The 20,345-nt window shown below is 40.3% G+C and overlaps 1 protein-coding gene and 1 pseudogene across 5 annotated transcripts in view; one reads left to right on the forward strand and one right to left on the reverse strand.

Annotated features, from left to right (window-relative positions):
• The window catches only part of kcnab2a (potassium voltage-gated channel subfamily A regulatory beta subunit 2a), a 158,252-nt gene that overhangs the window by 81,144 nt on the left and 56,763 nt on the right, over window positions 1-20,345 (forward strand). For 2 of the 5 annotated variants that reach the window (XM_088338067.1, XM_088338066.1), the window contains exon 1: window positions 3,482-4,228. The exons of the other annotated variants lie outside the window; for them this stretch is intronic. In XM_088338067.1, coding sequence (XP_088194193.1) covers window positions 4,017-4,228 — 212 coding nt within the window. In that variant the 5' untranslated portion in view covers window positions 3,482-4,016. Of the gene's footprint in view, window positions 1-3,481; window positions 4,229-20,345 lie in introns of those variants that run through there. 5 annotated transcript variants of the gene reach the window in all.
• LOC148363955 (U2 spliceosomal RNA) lies at window positions 5,548-5,724 on the reverse strand (annotated as a pseudogene).

Consider the following 20,345-nt stretch of genomic DNA (forward strand, 5'->3'; position numbering starts at 1 on the left):
GTATCGTTGCGGTGTCTGCCCTGCGAGCTCTGATGCTTAACAGCCTTGAGAGTGAATGCTTTTGTTTGCCGCGATGTGACGTTGCCTGTTTTTGATCCAATCCCTCATCAGTATGATGTATTGGAGCCCTTTTATTACCGGGAAGGTAAGCGTAACGGAACATGCCTCTGCGGAGAGTGGCTTCTCTTGGCTCCGGATACTGTGTTGATTCCAAATCCAATTTAAATCCAATTAAAGCCTTCGTAGCAGGTTCTATTCATGGCCGGGCAACACAAAAAAAGGTCATAGTTCCAAGAATAGAGCTGTCAGTTAGCAGTATTTTGTCCGCCAGATTCTATTGGTGGCCTTATGAGTGCTTGAGTTGCTACATCTTGCCCCTGACGGCATCTCGTTTAATTATCTGCTTGCGACGCTAGCTGCTCCATTCAGATAAGCTGGAGTATTACATTACTGGAGGCTCATCTGCTCGCCACGTGAATCCATTTGCTCTGTTGCGTCCAGCCCAATTACGGTGTTGACGTTGAAAACGCAACTCTTCTCATATACCAGCGGTTGGCAACCCTAAATGTTGAAAGAGTCATAATGGAACCACAAAAAAACATGTTTGGATCCACTACAAGTTATAAGCCTTATAAAGAATGCAACACATACTGTGTGTGTGAATGTATGTGTATATATAAATATATATACTGGTCCACGGATAAATTAATTGCATGAGTCGTCAGGGCACCAATCGGGAAGCAACTCTGGACAGCCTTCTCCACTGTTGACGGTCGCTGGCCCTTTTTTTGTGTCCATTCCTAATGTTGTCGGCGCAGTTATTTTTCGGTCTTCCTCATCTGCCCCCTTGGACTGTGCCCTTGGGAATTTTCTTGGTCAGTCCTGATAATATACACATATATAGGGACATGAAATAAATTCATTGTACATTTTAAGTTGGTATTGTGTTCAATACCAGTCAATAACTAATTTGAATCATGACCACATGTATTCAACAACGTTTTTCACTTTCAATGCTTAGTTTAAGCTGCGAAAGTCAAGTCAAGTCATGATCTGTATAGCCCTTAATCACAAAGAGTCTCAAAAGGCTGCACAGACCAAAGACTGATGTTATTTCTGATCATTATTTAGTTACATTTGAGGTGCTGGCTAAATGTTGTAGAAACTAAATGATTTTGCGGGTGCAATATTTGCACTGGCATTGTTTCAGACCTCTCTGATCTTCTTTCAGGAGTAGTTGCGTCGTTTACTCTATTGACTCACTCATGAATTAGTTTAATGCTACCCTGGCGAGTGTCCTGGATTCCGTAGCACCCCTACGGCTTAAATCACGACCTAAGACGCACGCCTTGGTTTACTAAAGAAAATAGATTGCTTAAACAAGACTGCAGGAAATGAAAAAAGTCACGCAAAATCTACCCAAATTTTTCCTTAAAAAAATTAATGGATGCGTGTTATATACAAACAATTACAGTATTTCCTCCACACCCTTCTGACTTTTTTAAGCCCTGACCCATTTTCATGCCTATATACTGTATATATCTATATTAATGGGAAAACATTAAGAATGTTTGTGTCATATTTGTCCTACCATATAATTTTCCATGATCAAATATTCTTGCGAAAGTGCCAGGGATCCATTATAGAACACCAAAGACCCACATGCAGCTCCAGAGCCACTTGTTGCTGACCCCCGTCATTTACTGATAAATTAAGGGGTCAAGGCTTTCTTTTTGTTTTACAGGTTCATTTTGACTTGTTAATTAAATATTCTGGATGAATTTTGCTTTATTTTACAGCATTGTATTGACCTTGTCACTGTTTCCTGTAGTTATTCTAGACACAGAAGCCTATAATAAAAATATATATCAGATCCGGTATATGGCAAAATTATGTACAGTACTCATTTTAGATATTATCGTTGTTATATGATCAGACTTAAAATGAACAAAATCCTCCATCTCAAATGTCAGATAATTTCATTTATATTTTAATGTAAACACAAAATATACAAAACAGTTAGCAAAAACATCTGCTCTCGTCAACAACAACAGTCATTTAACAGTTCTTTTTAAAGGGACAGTAGGTATTATGGAGTGTTTCCTGTTGAATACAATGAACATGTATTCATTAAGAAAACAATATTGATTTAAGTAATTAGGAAAAATACATGAATCATATATACATGCTACCGGTACTCACTATACAGTGACATCTAGTGGTCAAATAATACACACAGTCCCTTTAAGTAATGTTTTTTCATATTTTACTTAAACCAAGTCAAACAATTATTACTGGGCATATAATTTAAAAACTCATTTGAGATGTATTTTTCATAATTATCCAAAAATGTCTACGATTCAATGAATCAAAAATCTTAAACGAGTTTTGTTATATTATTGTCATTATATAAGATGAAAAACAAGTAGAAATATAAGGAAATTAGTTTTTTCCCTCTTAGTGTTGGCAGTGAATAAGTTAAAGCAGGGGTGGCCAACCTGTTTCAACCAGGAAGCTACTTTTTTGTCACTCATTGGCGCGAAGGATTACCAGCTTGAAATGTATTTCCAAATCAACACCTTATTTAATACTATCCTTTTACAATGTTACTACCAGGTTGTTATTATTAAAAGTAGGGTTGGACTAGGCACAGTCAGGCACTAAAACATTGTTTTTAAAAACACCGATTATGATTTCTCATGCCTGTTAGAAATCAAACTTCCTAGAAATTCACTGTGGCCCATCACTGGTGAGATATTTCCAGAACCAATTCACGGGCTACTCTTGGTAATCTTTGGGGGCTACCTGGTGCCCAGGGGCACTGCTTTGAAGACCCTTGAGGTAAAGCATTTTTGGTTGTAGAAGATATAGTTTCTAAGGAATTTATGATCAGAGAATGCAGATGTGTGTTGTTGTTGTTTATCTTTGCACTTCAGTTGGATTTTTGTCTTCTATCGAGGGTATTTTCTGTTCTGAGGGCCTATTCTTTTTAGTCAGTCGATTGAAGTCTGAGTGTGGGTTGTACATCCGAGCAGTTTATCCAATTTGATATCACCTCATCACGCAATGCCCTCGGTCAAACAGCGACTCATTCTTGTCTGTCACCCTCCTATATTGTTACAGATCATGTTACATAATGAATATTTGATAGAGCCGGTTGAACAGTCCTCCGGACCTGAACGGACCGGCTCGGGTGAAGCTCTCCTACGGACTGGACTCGGTTTTGTGTTGGTGCTGACTGCAGGGCAACTCTCGCAAAATATATACCCGAAAACCACGCTCGAGCTATTGTCGCCAAAACAGATTCCAATGCCTTGCATTTTCACGCTGCCTTGACTGTTCCTCCACATAGAACTCCTCATAACCCTCCCACCGTGTTCCCTCCCTCCCTCTCTCTCTTTCCTCTTCCATCTCTTGCCTATGTGCACCGAGCCGCTTCGCAATCAGGAAAAGGCAGGCAGATGTAAGTTGAATCGTGGCGACGGTAAGAGAGGTGACAATGAGGTTGAGCGATCGAATGAATTTCAGTTAGCTGACCCAGCGGTTAAGGTGGACTCGGCAGATGTGAGGATTGCCCGTATTTAGGACAGTCTCGTGGTTTGGATCTTTACATTTTCATCCTTCATATGGAAGACATGTAAAACTATCTTGGACCTCTGCCTTGAAAGAAAGCTGCCGGACTACACATTTAGAAGCCAAAAGACGACATACAAACCAGGACTCAAGGAAGAGCTTGAGCATGAACATCATCTCTTTTGTTACTTTCATCATACTTGGAATTTTTATTCTCCACTCCCGTCCTTGAGCCCCAGGATAATAGTTCGCTTTCAGTCCATTCATCAATTGACAAGTAATTTTGAACACAGGCAAAGGCACCTGAGACCTTCTCCTGGGACAAGGCCAGCTTTTAACAGCAAACACCCTTCCGTACTAGAAACAGCCTTCAATTCTTGGCTCCTTTCAGGGACCGCCACTAAAGATTTTCTAAAGTACATCCCGATAGCGACGGACCCAGCATGCAGGTGTCACTTGTGTGCACCGACCACCGTGGCGGGGTGAGCCGGACTACGGAGGACCGACTCAACCGGCAAAACGCCAACAGCCCTGGCACGGGGACGCGTAGCAAATTCCGTGCCGTGGCCATGGTGGCTCGAAGTCTCGGTCAGCTCTCCGTTCAAAGCGTGCCCTCCTCCAGCGAACAGAGCATGAGGACCGGAATGAAGTATAGGTAGGACCTGTTGGTGGGACGTTCTAGAACAGTTTTTTTGTTTTTTTATGCAGTAGACAGGGTCATCTTTGGAGGTTTGCTATCATGGTTTAGGAAATGGTACCACTTAATATAACACAATAATATGGACAAAAAGCCACACGTGTTTAATATTTTAGTCATAATTGGATAAATTGTCACTTTTGAGTTCAAAGTATCTTTCTGTAGGTCTCTTATGTTGTAAAGAATCATAACCTGTTTGGCTCAACTCATTTGACGCTTGCTTTGTTTAAACTAAAATGTCAGGTTCTGTAAGAAAATATTACTGTATATCACAAAAATCTCTAACCTGGCATATTATTCTGAAAACAAAACAAAAAACAAACACCAACGACGTCGGGTACATCCATAAGCTGAATTTTTAATAATAATAATAATAATAATTTCCTTGTATTGTCATTCTGTGTAACAATGTACACAGAACGAAATGTCGATTGCACCTGACCCGTTAAAAGCACTCATGTCAGTTTTACTCTGGTTACAAGTGGTCTTATTGTATCATATTTTGCGACATCAAGCAAGAAGGAGAATTAACCATTAGTTACTTACATATTTATGATTTAAGCCCTGAATCCTTCACCTACTGGGATTTTTGTCTTCATAACCAGATACGCATACATTGGCTACGGCATTGTCTTTTTGCGTTTGAATTCTGGTTCCCGTTACACGAAAACACATTCAATTATTCTTAACTCAATCACATTTTGCACTGTCAGAATTCTAAAATATCTGTTCCAGTAGACACGTGATGCACATCTTAATACTAGCAAGGTTGACATTGATTGAATATGGATCCACCATGTTGAGTGGTTGGATGCGTTTTAGCATTGATATTGCTACTCAGAATGGACAAACACGTCTCTTTGCCGAATTATGGTTATTACCTTATTTTCTGCTCTACAAGACACACCACCAAAATGGGTCTTTCGTGATATTTTGCACGAATACTGTATAAGGCGCACCAGACGTTGAGGCGCATATAATTAAAACTACATGAACGGTTAGGGCTGCACTCACAATTAATTAAGACCATATTTGAGCATTGATTGATCATTCAAAAATAATCGCTGATCACAAGTGCAAAAATTGGATGCATTGGGAATCAAACCAAGATGGGGGTTTTGGGGTTTTTAAGGGTTATTGATCTATCTTCGTTATTCATTATCCATTATCCGTTATCGGTCAGTTCATAATACGCTACAAAGCCTAGGAACCGGGACACTTACTCTCAGCCAAAAGGCCAAGCTAAGGTCCTAGCCCTAAAGCCTTGCTGCGATCATTGCGAATACACCGTTCCCGGAGGTACTGCAATACCGGGCCGATGCGTGGAGTGGACAGAGCAAGCTCTTATTCCATCTCCGGATTGCAAAAATCAAAGATGATTATGGGATGCTTTTATTTATGCGGGGAGAGTGCTGGATCCCATCCACTAGACTACTACATAAACAAAAAGCCATTCGGATTTATATCATCTTCATATTATTTATAGTCACAGTACGACATTGTAGCTGTTATTATTGGGCCGGATCGCGAGAAAGTTGTCAGAAATTAAAAAGGTCCGTGGTATAGTCAAGTTTGCGAACCACTGAATGACTGTATGGTATCCCCGAATCGCAAAGTCTTTACGAAGCGGCCGCGATTCTGAACTGAATTTACAGAAAGGCATCGTGGGAAGCAATTCAGTCCTCCTGAAAGATATTATTAAACGCATGGCTGCACATATTCAACAAAGTTTGTCACTTACAATGCTTATTTTGAGCTAGTAAAAAGTGAAACAAAATGTTATCTCGAATTGTAATCACTTTCTACTTTCTTTTGATTAAATAGCGTGATATTATAAGACCTATTGCCTTTCAGTATGTCATAAATTTTCCGAATGACTTGGTGATTAGGTTTAAGCGCTCTTTCCGCCGCTATCCGGGTTCAATACCTGTTGTCACCATTGTCATGCAGTAGTGGTCATCAATGAGTATCACCTGTTGCACAAATATGATTACGTACATTATTTTTCCCGTTACTAAGGCGCACCGGATTATAAGGCACATGTTTACATTTCTGGGCAATTTGTAGTTTTTGGGTGTGCCTTAGTATGAAAGCCCTGATTTCATACTATATCATATTTTATCCATCCATCCATCCATTATCTGCACCGCTTATCCTCAGTAGGGTCGCGGGGGTGCTGGAGCCCATCCAGTCGCAGGGCACACAGAAACGCACAATTCGCACGCTCATTCACACCCAGGAACAATTTGGACCGGCTAATGAACCTGACATGCACGTTTTTGGAATGTGAGAGGAAACCAGAGTGCCCAGAGGAAACCCACGCAAGCACGGGAAGAACATGCAAACTCCACGATGGAGGTTCAATCTCATGACCTCAGAACTGTGCCACACACGCGCTAACCACTGCGTTGCCGTGCTGCCCATCATAATTTATAGTTTTCATAATTGTGCATTGTTCTCTGGTGAGATCTTTAAAGTCTAAAATTCGTTATATACAACAAAGGTTGCAAACACATGGCTCGTGAGCAAGCTTTGGCTCTTTTCATGAGTACATCTGGCTCAGAGATAAAATGACCATGTGCATCTTTCCTATTCTAGTGTATGTGAAGCCAAAGCCTTGCCCTTTAACCTTTGGTTCGGTCCAGAATATATAGGTAGTTTCAACTACAGTTCACAGTCACAGTTTTACACCAACATATTATTTTAGCTGTATGTCTTCAAGGAATCCTTTGTATTGAAGCTCATCAAACAACCTGTGTACGCCGTTGAGACACTTCCTGATGAAAACCCACAGTAAACACCAGAAAATGCCAACCAAGCACTCGGAGCAAATCTTATTTTCAGTATTTTGTGACATTTTTACAGAACAACTCTGCTTGCACCTTGATTTAAAACAATCATTTATGACTGTCAAAATAAGCCTCAATGATTTTGAGTAACTGTGGGAGGGAGACAATTTCTAAGTGGTATATTTGTTGATATGGGACACAGGATCTGGCTTTATTTCATAGACTTGATCAACTCAAGAAACGCACTAGTCTACTAAAATGGGTCTGAATATTTGACTTTTGTCTAGAGCAGGTTGGGCGGCTTTGTTTTCTTTTTTTTTTCGTGGCTCTTTGAATCAAAAATATTCTGACTCCTGATGTACACGCAATTCTATTGGTCTGTATACTCACAAATCCTGATATTTTCTTCTGGCTTCATTAAAATATCTTTAATAACCCAGTCAAAGTTTCCGTAATGTTTTGTACAACATGCCGTGCATTTTATCCGTAGCAAAACATTTAATTGACTCTTGTCTTGACGATATACTGTACGTTAGTCCACTTCACTCACCGCCAGAGGCACAACTCCTTTGCATCTGATGTGCTTGAGGCGATGATGCCATGTTGGCACCATCTAATTACTCAAACTACCGAAAACGAATGACTAGAACGCAGTCGGCCCTCAGGCATGTTTTCAGCCGTTTGCGCCCTTTTGCTACCATGCTTTTGTCCGTGTTTGCACGCCGGGCTTGGAGTGAATGCACGCCAGTCTTGTGTAGGCAGCTCAAGGTTGCACACATTCTGTAGGCGCAGCGCTCGTAAGAATGAAAGAGCAAGGATGGGTGAGATTGAAGAGCGAGCGTAGGCACGGCGCTTAAGAGTCATCTCTGGTCTTTATTAGTCAATTTATGTCTCTGGAGTTGCTGTTAACTCGGCCTTGCGATCTTGGTGTATCCTCTGATGTGGATAATTGGAAGACCTTGTATTTATTATTCTACATTTTAGTGTTGAGATTTTTCTCCAGGTGAAGGGGGGAGGAGTACATCATCCAACCCTCTATTTTCTGCATCGCTTATCCTCACTGGAGTCGCGGGGGTCCTGGACCCCATCCCAGCCATCTTCAGGGAGTGGGCGAGGTACACAGAGTCAGACTCACTCGCTCATTCACACCTAGGGACGATTTGGACTGGCTAATTAACCCGACATGCATGTTTTTGGAATGTGAGAAGAAACCAGAGTTCCCCGGTGAAACCCACGCAGGGACGGGAAGAACTTGCATACTCCACAAGGGGAGGCTGCACCGTGGGGCTGCGCGCTGACCGCCGTGGAGTATATAATCCCAAAAAGTAAAAAGGGACATTTTGTATTATTCAGCGCACATTTAACAGTAAAACAAACTCATCCATCCATTCATTATATGTGCCCTATATGAGCAATGGGCAGGGGACTCCCTGAACTGGTTGCGAGCCAGTTGCCCAGAGACAGCTGGGATGGTCTCCAGCACCCCCGTGACCCTACTGAAGATAAGCGGTGCAGATAATGGATAGGGTTTATAGATTTATAGATAATCCATCAAAAGGTGATGATAATGTGATCAAATGTTGAGAAGAAAATACATCCATCCATCTATTATCTGCACCGCTTATCCTTAGTTGGGAATGTGGTAGGAAACCGGAGTGCCCGGGGGAAACAAGGGGAGAACATGCAAACTCCACATGGGGAGCCTGCAGTAGCTGGACTTGAACCCTGAACCTCCTCACCTAAGGCTGCGCGCTAACCGCCGTGCCGCCCTGAGAAAATACAGAATTATCAGAATTCATCTTAACTCAGTGCCAGGAATCAATTGGACTGAACCATTTCAAAGCAGGGGAGTGTTTTACACATTTGTGTTTTGTTTTCCTTTTTTTTTATTATTGGTTTAGTTTTTTCATCATATTAAAGAAAATAGCTTTAAAATGCTATAATTTTTTGGGGGGGGGCTCCTTACACCAATGTTCACAACCACGACTATTAGCACACAAGTAAGCTTTATATAGCGTACTATACTAGCCATGTGCTATAATAGCCTAATTGATAGATAGCTAGATAGATAGATACTTCATTCATCCCCGTAGGGAAATTCACACTTCAAGCAGTATCCTTGTGTTGAAAAATAAAATAATAAAATAAAAGCTATAGAATACAAAAATACCCAATACAACGTGTTGATATAGAGTATTTAAATAGTGCTACGGAAAATACACACTGTAAAAAAAATAGGGTAATATGCATATGTGGAGGTGGGGTTTAATATGGGCTTTTACTCTCCCTGGTAGAGTTAAAGAGCCTCATGGCATGAGGAAGAAATGATCTCCTCAGTCTGTCCGTGGAACAAGACTGTGACAGCAGTCTGTCGCTGAAGCTGCTCTTCTGTTTGGAGATAATGCTTGTTCAGTGCCCGTCTCTCAGCTACAGTTGTCAGGCTGTCCAGCTCTGTGCCCACTACAGAGCTCGCTTTCCTCACCAGTTTATTAAGATGAGACGCATCCTTCTTCTTAGTGCTGCCTCCCCAACACGCTGCCGCATAGAAGAGGGCTCTCGCCACAACAGTCTCATAGAACATTTGCTGGAGCTTTTTGCAGATGTTGAAGGACGCCAGCCTTCTGAGGAAGTACAGTCGGCTTTGTCCTTTCCTGCGCAGAGCTTCTGTATTGGCAATCCAGTCCAGTTTATTGTCCAGCTGCTCACCCAGGTATTTGTAGGTCTGGACAAACTCTACACATTCTCCTTTAATAGTTACAAGTTCCGGGGGAGTTCTAGTCCTCCTGAACCCGGAGCGCATTGCAGCGCATGTTTATTGTTCTTATTTGTTCACTGAATGCTGAGACCCTGGTTTTATTGGATTTCCCCGCGTAAACCACCGTCGTCGTGTGAAAGTTAAAGATCAGTATTTACTGTAAAAGTTGTCAAAGCCCTAGTTAGGTTTTAATGAAATTGATATAATATTTTTTTGTAATTTTTCATTTTAACTTTCTTACGCCATTTTTTTTTTTTTTTTTACAACAAATGTATATCGGCTGCACATATCGGTTAACGGCCTGCTCTTAAAACTAATAATCAGTAACGGCCCTAAAAAACCCGGTCGATCCTTAGTGCGTATATAAGAAGCCTTCACAGGGAATCTTCTGGAAGAGCTCGGTCCCTGACGCGCAACAAATGGAGATGGTTTGCCACATATTTCTGCACACTAATCCAAACTGTAAAATAGCTGTGTGAATTTCAGACTCATTTGCATAAGGTCCTCTTTGTCGCTCCACCAGCATCACAGCCTTGAGCGGCCTCGATCGTGACTGTCAGGACGCATTTACGGGTGCAAACCAGCTCGGAAAAGGACCTCCCCCGCAGGGTTTAAGGAGAAAAATATCAACGTTAATGTCTTGCCAGGCTCCGGGGGGTTGGCGGGGGTATTCAGTAATGTGGTGCTGGCTTTTCTTGACGTACGGGCCAAATAGATGCAGATCTGATGCCCACAATTCTCCTGCAAAACAAAATAATTGCCCTCAAGTCGGGGCTTAATTAATGATTCACGCACAATGGTTTACGATTGTATAAAGTGGTCCCATGCGGACATTCTTAGGAAATTGGACAATCTTTTTGTGCTGGCTCTGTAATTTGTCAAGACGCTTGAGATTCATTTGCATATGCTTCTTCCAATTCCATCTTACGTTCGCATTGATTTGTTTTTGACTTGTTTTATTTTTGAAATAAATTTTCATTCATTTCTCAGTCAAATCTTTCTGAAAACATGACAAACGTGTAAAAGAGCCTTTGCTTGTCAGGACCAGGACAGGAAACTGGAAGCGGAACCCACTCGTGTAACGTTACTCAGTTTATTGGGGAGAAGAGAAAGGAGCACACACTCGATCCAGAGATCGTTGGTCGCGTGGAGTAGATTGCTCGGAACGCAGAAGTGGTCAACATCAAACAGATCGTGGCGAGAGCAATACAGGAGCAAAAACACAGGAAAAAAACAGAAATTCACAGGGTTTGGCAAAACAAGAGCAAAAACACAGGAAATACAGAGATTCTCGGGGCTTGACTTGTCAAAACAGAGTTTCGCAGACGCTCCGACAAAAGGAGACTCACAGGACAGCGTTTAAATAGTCACAGGGAGCAATCTGTCAACGAGTTTTAGCTGGTGTCCATGGGCGGGGCCAATTGGGCGCCCTGGCAACCGTGACAGAAGCTGGCGCCACACGGCGGGGACCAATTGGGCGCTATGGCAACCGTGACATTTCTTTAGAAAACCACATATGTATAAATAGCTGGGAACATTTTTAAGTGGTCAAAATTTAAAAATATATTTTCAGTAGATTGATAAATGACTCAGTTGTCATACATCCAAGAGTGTCTGCATTTCCTTAGTTCCTAAATAATCTTGAATACAGTAATCCCTTATTAAAAGGCTGGGTAATTATTACATCTTGAGGAGTGTGCAAAATGGAGTGATTCTTTTTCCAACCCTTACAAAAGTCGAGTACATTTGTTTTAAGTTAACTTTTTTTTATAAAAAAAAACAGTCAAGTACACACATACCACAATCAGTTTTTCCTTTGAATACATGCATGTACTTAAATACCTGAGTATTAGTATTAGTAAGTATCAGTTACCAAGAATTTGGAGGTTTAATACAGACGCTGCCTTACTTACGAACGAAAAATTGAGTTTAACTTAATTTTGGAAGATGCGCTTCAAGAGGTAAAATTAGCCGGAAAAAAACGTTCTGACCATTTTTTTCAACCGCATTAAGCTTTCCTATTCCACTTTCGTTTCAAAAGAAACGGCTCGCCTCTTCTTTACACTTTACACCAACCATATTGAATGGATGCACAAGATATTAAACAATTAAAATGTTAAAGTTCTTACTGAGCTGAAGATATAGTATGGTATGTTTACACACGCACTAGGAAAAGAAGACCGGATTTCTTCTTCGGGGTGGATGTTGGGTGAGTTCTCACAGCGCCACACGCCGGTAGCGGCGGAGAGAAGCACTACAATAATGTCCTGTTCTCTGAAAAACGTGCACACAATACAAAATCTATCTTACAGCAATGTCCGGATATTTTTTGACATCCCTAAAAAAATTTCGTATCGGGAGTCGAATGGTCATAAGTAGGGGAGCGTCTGTAGTCACATGCACCTACTTCAGAACACTAGCAGAAAGTTGCTATTTCTGACTCAACAAGTGATATATCCATCGATAATTCCTTGCGAAAATGTAATTTTCTTTCCCTGTCAAAACGCATTACTTCTTTTTAGCTCCAGGGTGCGTATTAATTGGGTTTCTTCTTCACTTGGTGCATACGTAAACGTATGCATGTTTCAGTCATTACTCTGTGCTTAAGGGTGAGCTTTCTCATCCTATCATACATTTTAGCGATGGCTCTCACTCTAGTACCCCCTTTTCTCACAATCAGTATAAAGTCACAACATGTACAAGTAAAAGCATCCTTTAATTGACTTTGATTTTGATATTTGGTGTGCCTGGACTGTAGATGAGATAGCGGCAGGGCACAAAACATTTTAATCTATGATGAAGATAATGATGATAATTCTCTTAAAGAAAGCCATGAAGAATAAAAAATTCATTATCTCGTGGTAGCAAGAAACAGTCAGTACCGTGGAACAAGACGACTCTATTCGAAAACAAATGTTTGACCATTAAAATGATCATCTAGCTACGTGTTTTACAGAACATTATGAATTAATTAAATGTGACAATGAAGCCACCAAAGAGTCTCTGAATCATCGCTCGAATGTGTTTGCCATCGAAAATCCTATTTTTATACTCGGTGTTTATGTCAATTATAGTTATGAGAGAAAACGTCTCCATTGGTTACTGTAACCACGAGTGGAGACGTGTTACGAGGCTCATTATGTTGTATTTGCATACTCCATAAATGCACTGCTTCTGTCACTGTTGTGAATGGAACGTTTAAGTCTGAATTACACATTTTTAGGTTTGCAGAACAGATTTATTGCAAGGAAATGGAGGACTCCTCAGTATTGGAACAATAGGGTCTTATTTTATACAGTGGAGCGAGGGCTGCACGACAGGGGTCAGCAATAAATGATTGGTGAAAAATTAATGCCATTAATTGCGAACAATTAATGGAATGGTTGCTTAAACTCACAAATCCATTTATTGCAAAATTTAAATAATTATCAATTATTGCGACCCATTAATTGCGAAAATATTCGGGTTTTTTGTTAGTCGATTGCGTCAACAAACGTGCAAATTTTCACGCCGCGCGAGCATTTCGTATGCGGTCAAAGTCACATACACGCACAATCGGGACAGTGCATGCATACGCGTAAGCTACCGTGTTTCCCCCATTATAAGACCCACCCTGAATATAAGGCCCAGCTTTTTATGAGAAATGAAATTCAACCTTCCTGCAAATAAGAGGCTCATATTACCTATGAAAACCGTAGATAAACGTTATTTAACAACGGCAATGCTTTTCTAAGAAATTTTTAGCGAAAATGTATTACTTTTGCACATATTTTTATTTCAAAACCTCAATTTTTGACAATGATTTTGAAGTAAGGCCGGCCTTATATTCGGGGAAACACGGTAGCTGTACGTACGTAGTGTGGTTGCAAAGCAGCTTTTTATTGGTCGGGACAAAATCGGGCTTGTTGATTGGCTCACGTTTTGCCTCAAGCACGTACGTCGTGGATGCACATACGCATTTCGCTCCGTTTGATTCTGAGGTTCTCAAGTACAGCTAACACATGAATAAAAACACGCCCCAACATGGCGGTAGCTGATGTGATCACCAATAACTCAGAAGATATTTTTTGTACTAAAAGTAAAGATTAGAGGGACCAGTTTGTTCGACCATATTGACACGGCTAGTATACCATTAAATTACCAATTAATGGCTAGAAATCCAATGAATACCCATTAATTGGCCTTGCCGCGAAAAAATTAACATTAATTTTTTCGCACTTAAATATTTTTTTTTTTTCCAAAAATCAATTACTGATGACCCCTGCTGCACGATTTAGAGAAAAAAAACTATTTGTGATTTTTCAGGCCGATATTGCAATTTCGATTCAATTTTCTATTGTAAAAGAAAGGTGCGTTTTCCGTGATAGTTTTGTTATTTTTGTAAGTCTTTAACCCTTGGATACATGAGCTATCAGTACATACAGACGCTCCCCTACTTACAGCCATTCAACTTACGTAAAACGGTAGATACGGAAAAAAAAATTCGGGATGTCGAAAACTATAATACTGTAGTGCTTCTTTCCGCCACTACCGGCATGTGGCGCTGTGAGAGGTCATCCAACATCCACCCGGAAGAAAAAATATCCACTTGCTCTTCCTAGTTTGTGTGTAAACATACTCTTACTCTTGTATCTCCAGCGCGCTAAGAACTTTGACATTTTTATTGTTTAATATCTTGTGCATCCAGTCAATATGGTTGGTGTAAAGAAGAGGCGATCCGTTTCTTTTGACTTGAAAGTGGAATAAGGGAGCTTGATGCAGTTGAGAAAATGGTTGGATTGCTTTTTACGGCTACTCTCTAACACAGAGGAGGACCTCTTGGAGCGCATTTTCCAAAAGTTAGTTACTTTACTTTATTTATCTTTATAGAGCATATTATTTTATGAAATGTTATATTTTAGTACAAAACAATACAGGTTACTTATACAAGCCTTAAACATACTTAAATAAACCTTAAACATACAAACTATAACACTGAAGCAACTTACGAACATATTCAACATACGAACAATTGCCCGGAACCCATCACTGTTGTAAGTAGGGCAGCAAATACAAGAGTGTCCGCATTTTGGTCATTAGGAAGTTCCTAAATATTCTTGAATAGAGTAATCAATCTTTATTGCGGGGTTGTGTTCCAAAAAGGTCCCGCGGTTGTCAAAACCCACAAGTATAAACCTTTTTTTTTTTTTTTTTTTTTTTGCATTTATTTATTAAATATGGCTTCAACAACTCAGCGATTTTATCGATTTAAAGTGTTGGCAACTATTCCGTTCTTTCATTTGTTTTATCATGGGATTTCTAAGCCTCTAAATATGTTAAATTAATGCAAATCAGAGTGCGTAAGTAGGGCAGTGTCAGTACATTTGTCCTTGGGTGGAGTGAAATAATGGCATCATTTCATACACATGTTCTATGAGGAATACTTGGAATATGACAGTATTGCAGCTTTTTCATTTTTAAAGATTTAGAAGAAAAACACCAAAGGGGTCATTTTTATCCAACTTATCAGACTGTTAAGAAGCACATACGTGTCTATATGATGTCACCAGTCATCCAGAGACATACCATTAGAAAACGTACAGACTACTGATGTTCAGTTTTGACCTGGATCCAGACAAGGATCCATGCTATTGTCCTAGCTGTTTTCCAGCAAAGATGCCTACGCTACACTCATAAGCAGGCATGTTAATGGAAAATTGAAATTCAGGCGAGAATAAAAACCTATTTCTGTGTGTTCCAACTACTCAATGTTAGTAGCACTTGCAGTTGGGACAAAACTTCAGTGTTTCCTTTCAAAACAGACCAAAACCATCTCGATTCCTCATAATGTTCAACAACAGCATTCAATTTACTTTGGGTACGTTTTGGATTGAGCTTTGAGGTGAATTTTACAAAATTTTTAAGGGGTTAAAATTGAGTAAACGGCGCCCTCTTTTGGGGACATTTGTTAGGGTTGCTGTCAATAAATCCTTGAAAAAAACCGCAGTGTTATATTACACAATCAAACTACATCATATCGCAATGTAGATTAGATTTCCGTTACTCGTGCAGCCCTAAGTGATGCTTCAGCTTTGGATAACTTCGACTCTCGACCGAGATTATTTGGGAAAAATTTCCCTTCACCAGGATTCGTACGGGTGCTTGAAATCTTTAAAAAAGCTTGAATATCAACTTTGTGTTTTCTAAGGTCAGGGAAATGCTTGAATTTTGGGTGAAGTGTTTTAAAAATGCCTTAAATGATTTCCATGGCTAAAAATGGCTAAAGTAAAAAAAAAAACCTGTTGTAAATGCAGTCCATACGCCAACCCAAACCCCCGCAAGGGATGAAAAAGAAGAGTTTATTAGAACTTGAGGAACAATTTTAAGCCTTGAGATGGTGGCAGAGAGTAAACAAATTGTAAGTTCCGGACACCAGCTTTAAAGTAAAAGTTTAAGTAGAGATCTGGTATCTGCAAAAATAGAATTGTTTCACTCATATGTTGTTTGTGTCCGGAAGAGCTAAAAAGGCGAGAAAAAGGTGAAAATGCTAATACGAAAAAGTGGAAAAACGAAAAAAAAAACAAAGAAAAGAAAGGAAAAAAAATAAAGAAGCAAATAATAAAAGAAATTAATGAGTACAGAAAAAAACAAGGAATGAAAAAAAGAAAAGGAATACCTCAAAAAACTACAAAAATACTACTTCAGTGACAAAATCATATTGAAACACTACTACAGTAATACTAATACGGAAATACTGCAAACATTCGACTTAAGTAAAATTCCCCAAATACTTAAGAAACACTACTATGGCAATACTACAGAAATACTACAAAAATACCTCTATGGAAATACATAAAAAATAATTCTAGAAATATACCACAACAATAATACTATAATTAAAAATGCTACTCCTGAAATAATATGGCATAAATACTTCAAAAATAGAACTACTGTAGTACTACAAAAGTACTACATCAATAATATTATACCAAAAAAATACTACTACAGAAATATTACTTCCGAAATACTATAGAAATAGGACTACAGTGATACTGCAAAAATACTACAGATATACGAGACACATTCTACTTTGGAAATACTACAGAAATATCACAAGAATACTACTAAGGAAATACTACAAAATTACCCCCCAAAAATACAACTTCAATAATTTTACTAAAACTAAATATTTAATTTAGCGCTTAAAACAGGGACCTAATATTTTATTTTGCTTCAATTGGGAGCATTTGAAAACCAATTTGATGTAACTTATCTATTTCAAAACAAATGTTAGGAAATCAAACATGATATATCTGCATGTATAGTTATTCATAAAAGAAAAAATCAGATGGGTCTCCAGGATCGGCCCCCTGGCCAAATTTTTGAACCCGATGACACCCAACAGTTGCCCACCCCTGCCCAAAGAAGTTAGAAAACCGAATCATATGTCTTAATATTGTAGCAATAGGGGGAGGCGCTATCTTTCTATCTATTAATAACGTGTGCTACTGAGAATGACTCCTTGAACAAAGCACGGTGGCGTGGAAAAGCTGGTGGGTGTGTGATTTTGGCCACGGTGAGTGTGGGTGCATGCTGGGACATTTTTCTCGTCATCAAGACTTACCGCCTGCGCTCCACCGCCGAACGCCGATGCAAATATGCTCTACCATCCGCAGTACCCGTTTCCAAGCACTTTCGCCGGTACCATATTCAAATCGGTACTCCAGGTTTGCTATCTGCGAAGAGATGATGCAATGTTTAATGTGGTGTTTTCAAGGATTGGAAAGTGCTTGAATTACGGGTGAAGAGCTTGGAAATGCTCGACATTGTTGCCAAGTTTCTTAACAAGTCTGCTGGTGACATGGCTTTGCCATTGCTATTCTTCCCTCGTGGGTTCAATTTTAGGGCCAGTGCCTTTTAATTTGTATATGCTTCCCCTTGGGGATGTCATCAGGAGATAGGAAGTCAACTTCCATAGTTACGCCCATGACACCTAACCCTACTGTCGGAATTTTTATAGCTTTAATTTTTAAAATCGTTAGGATTGAAACGAATTGCTCTTTACTGCAATCAGTAAACGAATTGGCCTCTCGGTGTTGCTGGTACTCCACTCTCTGAAGGACGCTAGAATTTACTACACTGATCAAATTAAATTATGTAATTACTGGAGTTCGTTGAGTTATAAACTCAATTTTCTATCCCACGGAAATTGAATCAATGAACCAGGCCGATTGAAATAGCACACACACAATTTATTAACACAGGAATTAAACCAATTAAAAAAAAAGGGGGGGGGGTGAAGATTATGGGAGTTTTCGACCGCTGAAAGTTACTAGCAGAAAAAGAAAGTTTCCCACTATGAAGCTTGTCGATTTGGGGAGGTTCCCTCGTACAGAAAAAAAAAACCGCTCATTCCCGAGAACCAGCAAACATGGTGTTAAATTTGAAACTGTCTTCTTACTTGTTGTTGCGGAGAGATTTGGTCTCGTCCGGATGTTTTTTCCGGATATTTTTGTGCGGATGTACCGTTTTGCGTAACTCGAATGTTCGTAAGTAGAGGAGCGTCTGTATTTTGTTATTTGAGGCCGGAAAGATCCAAAATCTGGCGGACACAGACCCTCATAATTCACGACTAATTCTTCGTTTTTCAGGCCCATTACTTTTAACCAAAACCACAGCGCCAACATAAGATTTTCTCAACAATAACAAACATTAGCCTTCAGCATCATGCACACACATGTATTTTTTGCAGTTGAGTAAATAAATGTGACGCACGCATGTGACTGAACCTTGTAGCAGTGTTATAACGGAACGGAAAGCCGAGACAGCTGCTCATATTTTGCCTCAATGTATATTTCGTGTGCATTCCTCCGTGTTTTTAGTACATTACAAATAGCCTTTATGAATGTGGCCTTACAAACAAGACCATTGTGTTTATTTTGTTTGTAGTGTTGATTTTGCGATTGATCTTAATACGTTGTGCTTCTTGTTTCATCATATAATACAGACACTGCCCTACTTACAAACGATCGCCCGAAAATTGAATTTGTTCTTAAGTTGCTTCAGTGCTATATTTTGTATGTTAAGGTTTATATGAGGCAGCACGGCAATGCAGTGGTTAGCGCGTGTGCGGCACAGTTCTAAGGTTTTGGGAACCTCCTGTGTGGGTTCAAATCCAGCTACCGGACTTCCTGTGCGGAGTTTGTATGTTCTCCTCGTGCTCGCGTGGGTTTCCTCCGGGCACTCCGGTTTCCTCCCACATTCCAAAGACATGCATTTCAGGTGGATTGGCCGGTCCAAATTGTCCCTAGGTGTGAATGAGCGAGCGAGTTGTCTGTCCCTGTGTGCCCTGTGATTGGCTGGCAACCAGTTCAGGGTGTCCCCTGCCCACTGCCCGATGTTTGCTGGTATGGGCTCCACCGCAACCCTACTGAGGATAAGCGGTGCAGCTAATGAGATGAGATGAGGTTTATATGAATATGTTTAAGGCTTGTACAAGTAACCTGTATTGTTTTGTAGTAAAAAAAATAAACATTTCATAAAATACTATGCTATATAAAGATAAATAAAGTTGAGTTTAACTTACTTTTGGAAAATGGGCTTCAAGAGGTCCTCCTCCGTGGTAGAAAGTGGCCAAAAATAAGCGATCCAACCATTTTCTCAACCGCATCAAGCTCCCTTATTCCGCTTTCATTTCAAAAGAAACGGTTCACCTCTTCTTTACACTTTACACCAGGGGTGTCAAACTCAAATTGACAGTGGGCCAAAATTAAGCAGAGAAGTAAAGTCACGCGCCAAAGTCAATATTTATTGAAAAAATAACTGCAACTTATATGTAATCTTTTACCTTTTCATATGGAAACAAACTTCAGTTTTGCTTAAACGAAATATTTGGAACAACCAAAGCTTGATATTACAAAAAATGAGAAATTATATTTGAATTAAAGGCCCGGTCACACAGCCTTTTGCGTCTGTATCGCGGGTAAAAAAAAATGTTTGCCCGTGGTTGCCCACGGTAGAAAATGCGCAAAATTGGCTAACCCGCTGTTTATCCGTGGAATGCCCGCAAAACAGACGCCGGCAGTTCCACGTCATTTCCGCGTGTGGACCACGGGTATAAAAGCTGCCGAGCCGGGCTGTAGAAATCATAACCGCTCAAGACACAGTCCCGTGAAGATCAAGATTTCAAGCTATGGCACCGAAGAAGCCAAGTTTGACCGTCACACGCGTTACACGCGCTAATTCACGCGATAACACCGCGATACAGGCGCAGAACAAACATGCTATGACCGTGCTCCACCCGCGATTACCCGCTAAAATTCCGCGTCCTACCCGCGTGTAACCGCGCCCTGGCCGCGGCCGTAGCACGTCGTTCCGCGTCTGTACCGCGTGTGCCGCCCGCGGTTACCCGTGGGCTAAAGTTTTGAGCAGCGCAAAACTTTTTCCGCGTGTGAATTTCTTCTACTTCACGGGCAGAAATTTCTGGCCGTGATTCAGCCTCGATACGCCCGTGAAAGGCTGTGTGACCGGGCCTTAAAAGAACACAGTGGTA

The sequence above is a fragment of the Urocampus carinirostris genome, chromosome 6, assembly GCF_059441175.1.
Source record: "Urocampus carinirostris isolate Australia breed hairy pipefish chromosome 6, RoL_Ucar_1.0, whole genome shotgun sequence".
In the NCBI taxonomy this organism is placed as follows: domain Eukaryota; kingdom Metazoa; phylum Chordata; class Actinopteri; order Syngnathiformes; family Syngnathidae; genus Urocampus; species Urocampus carinirostris.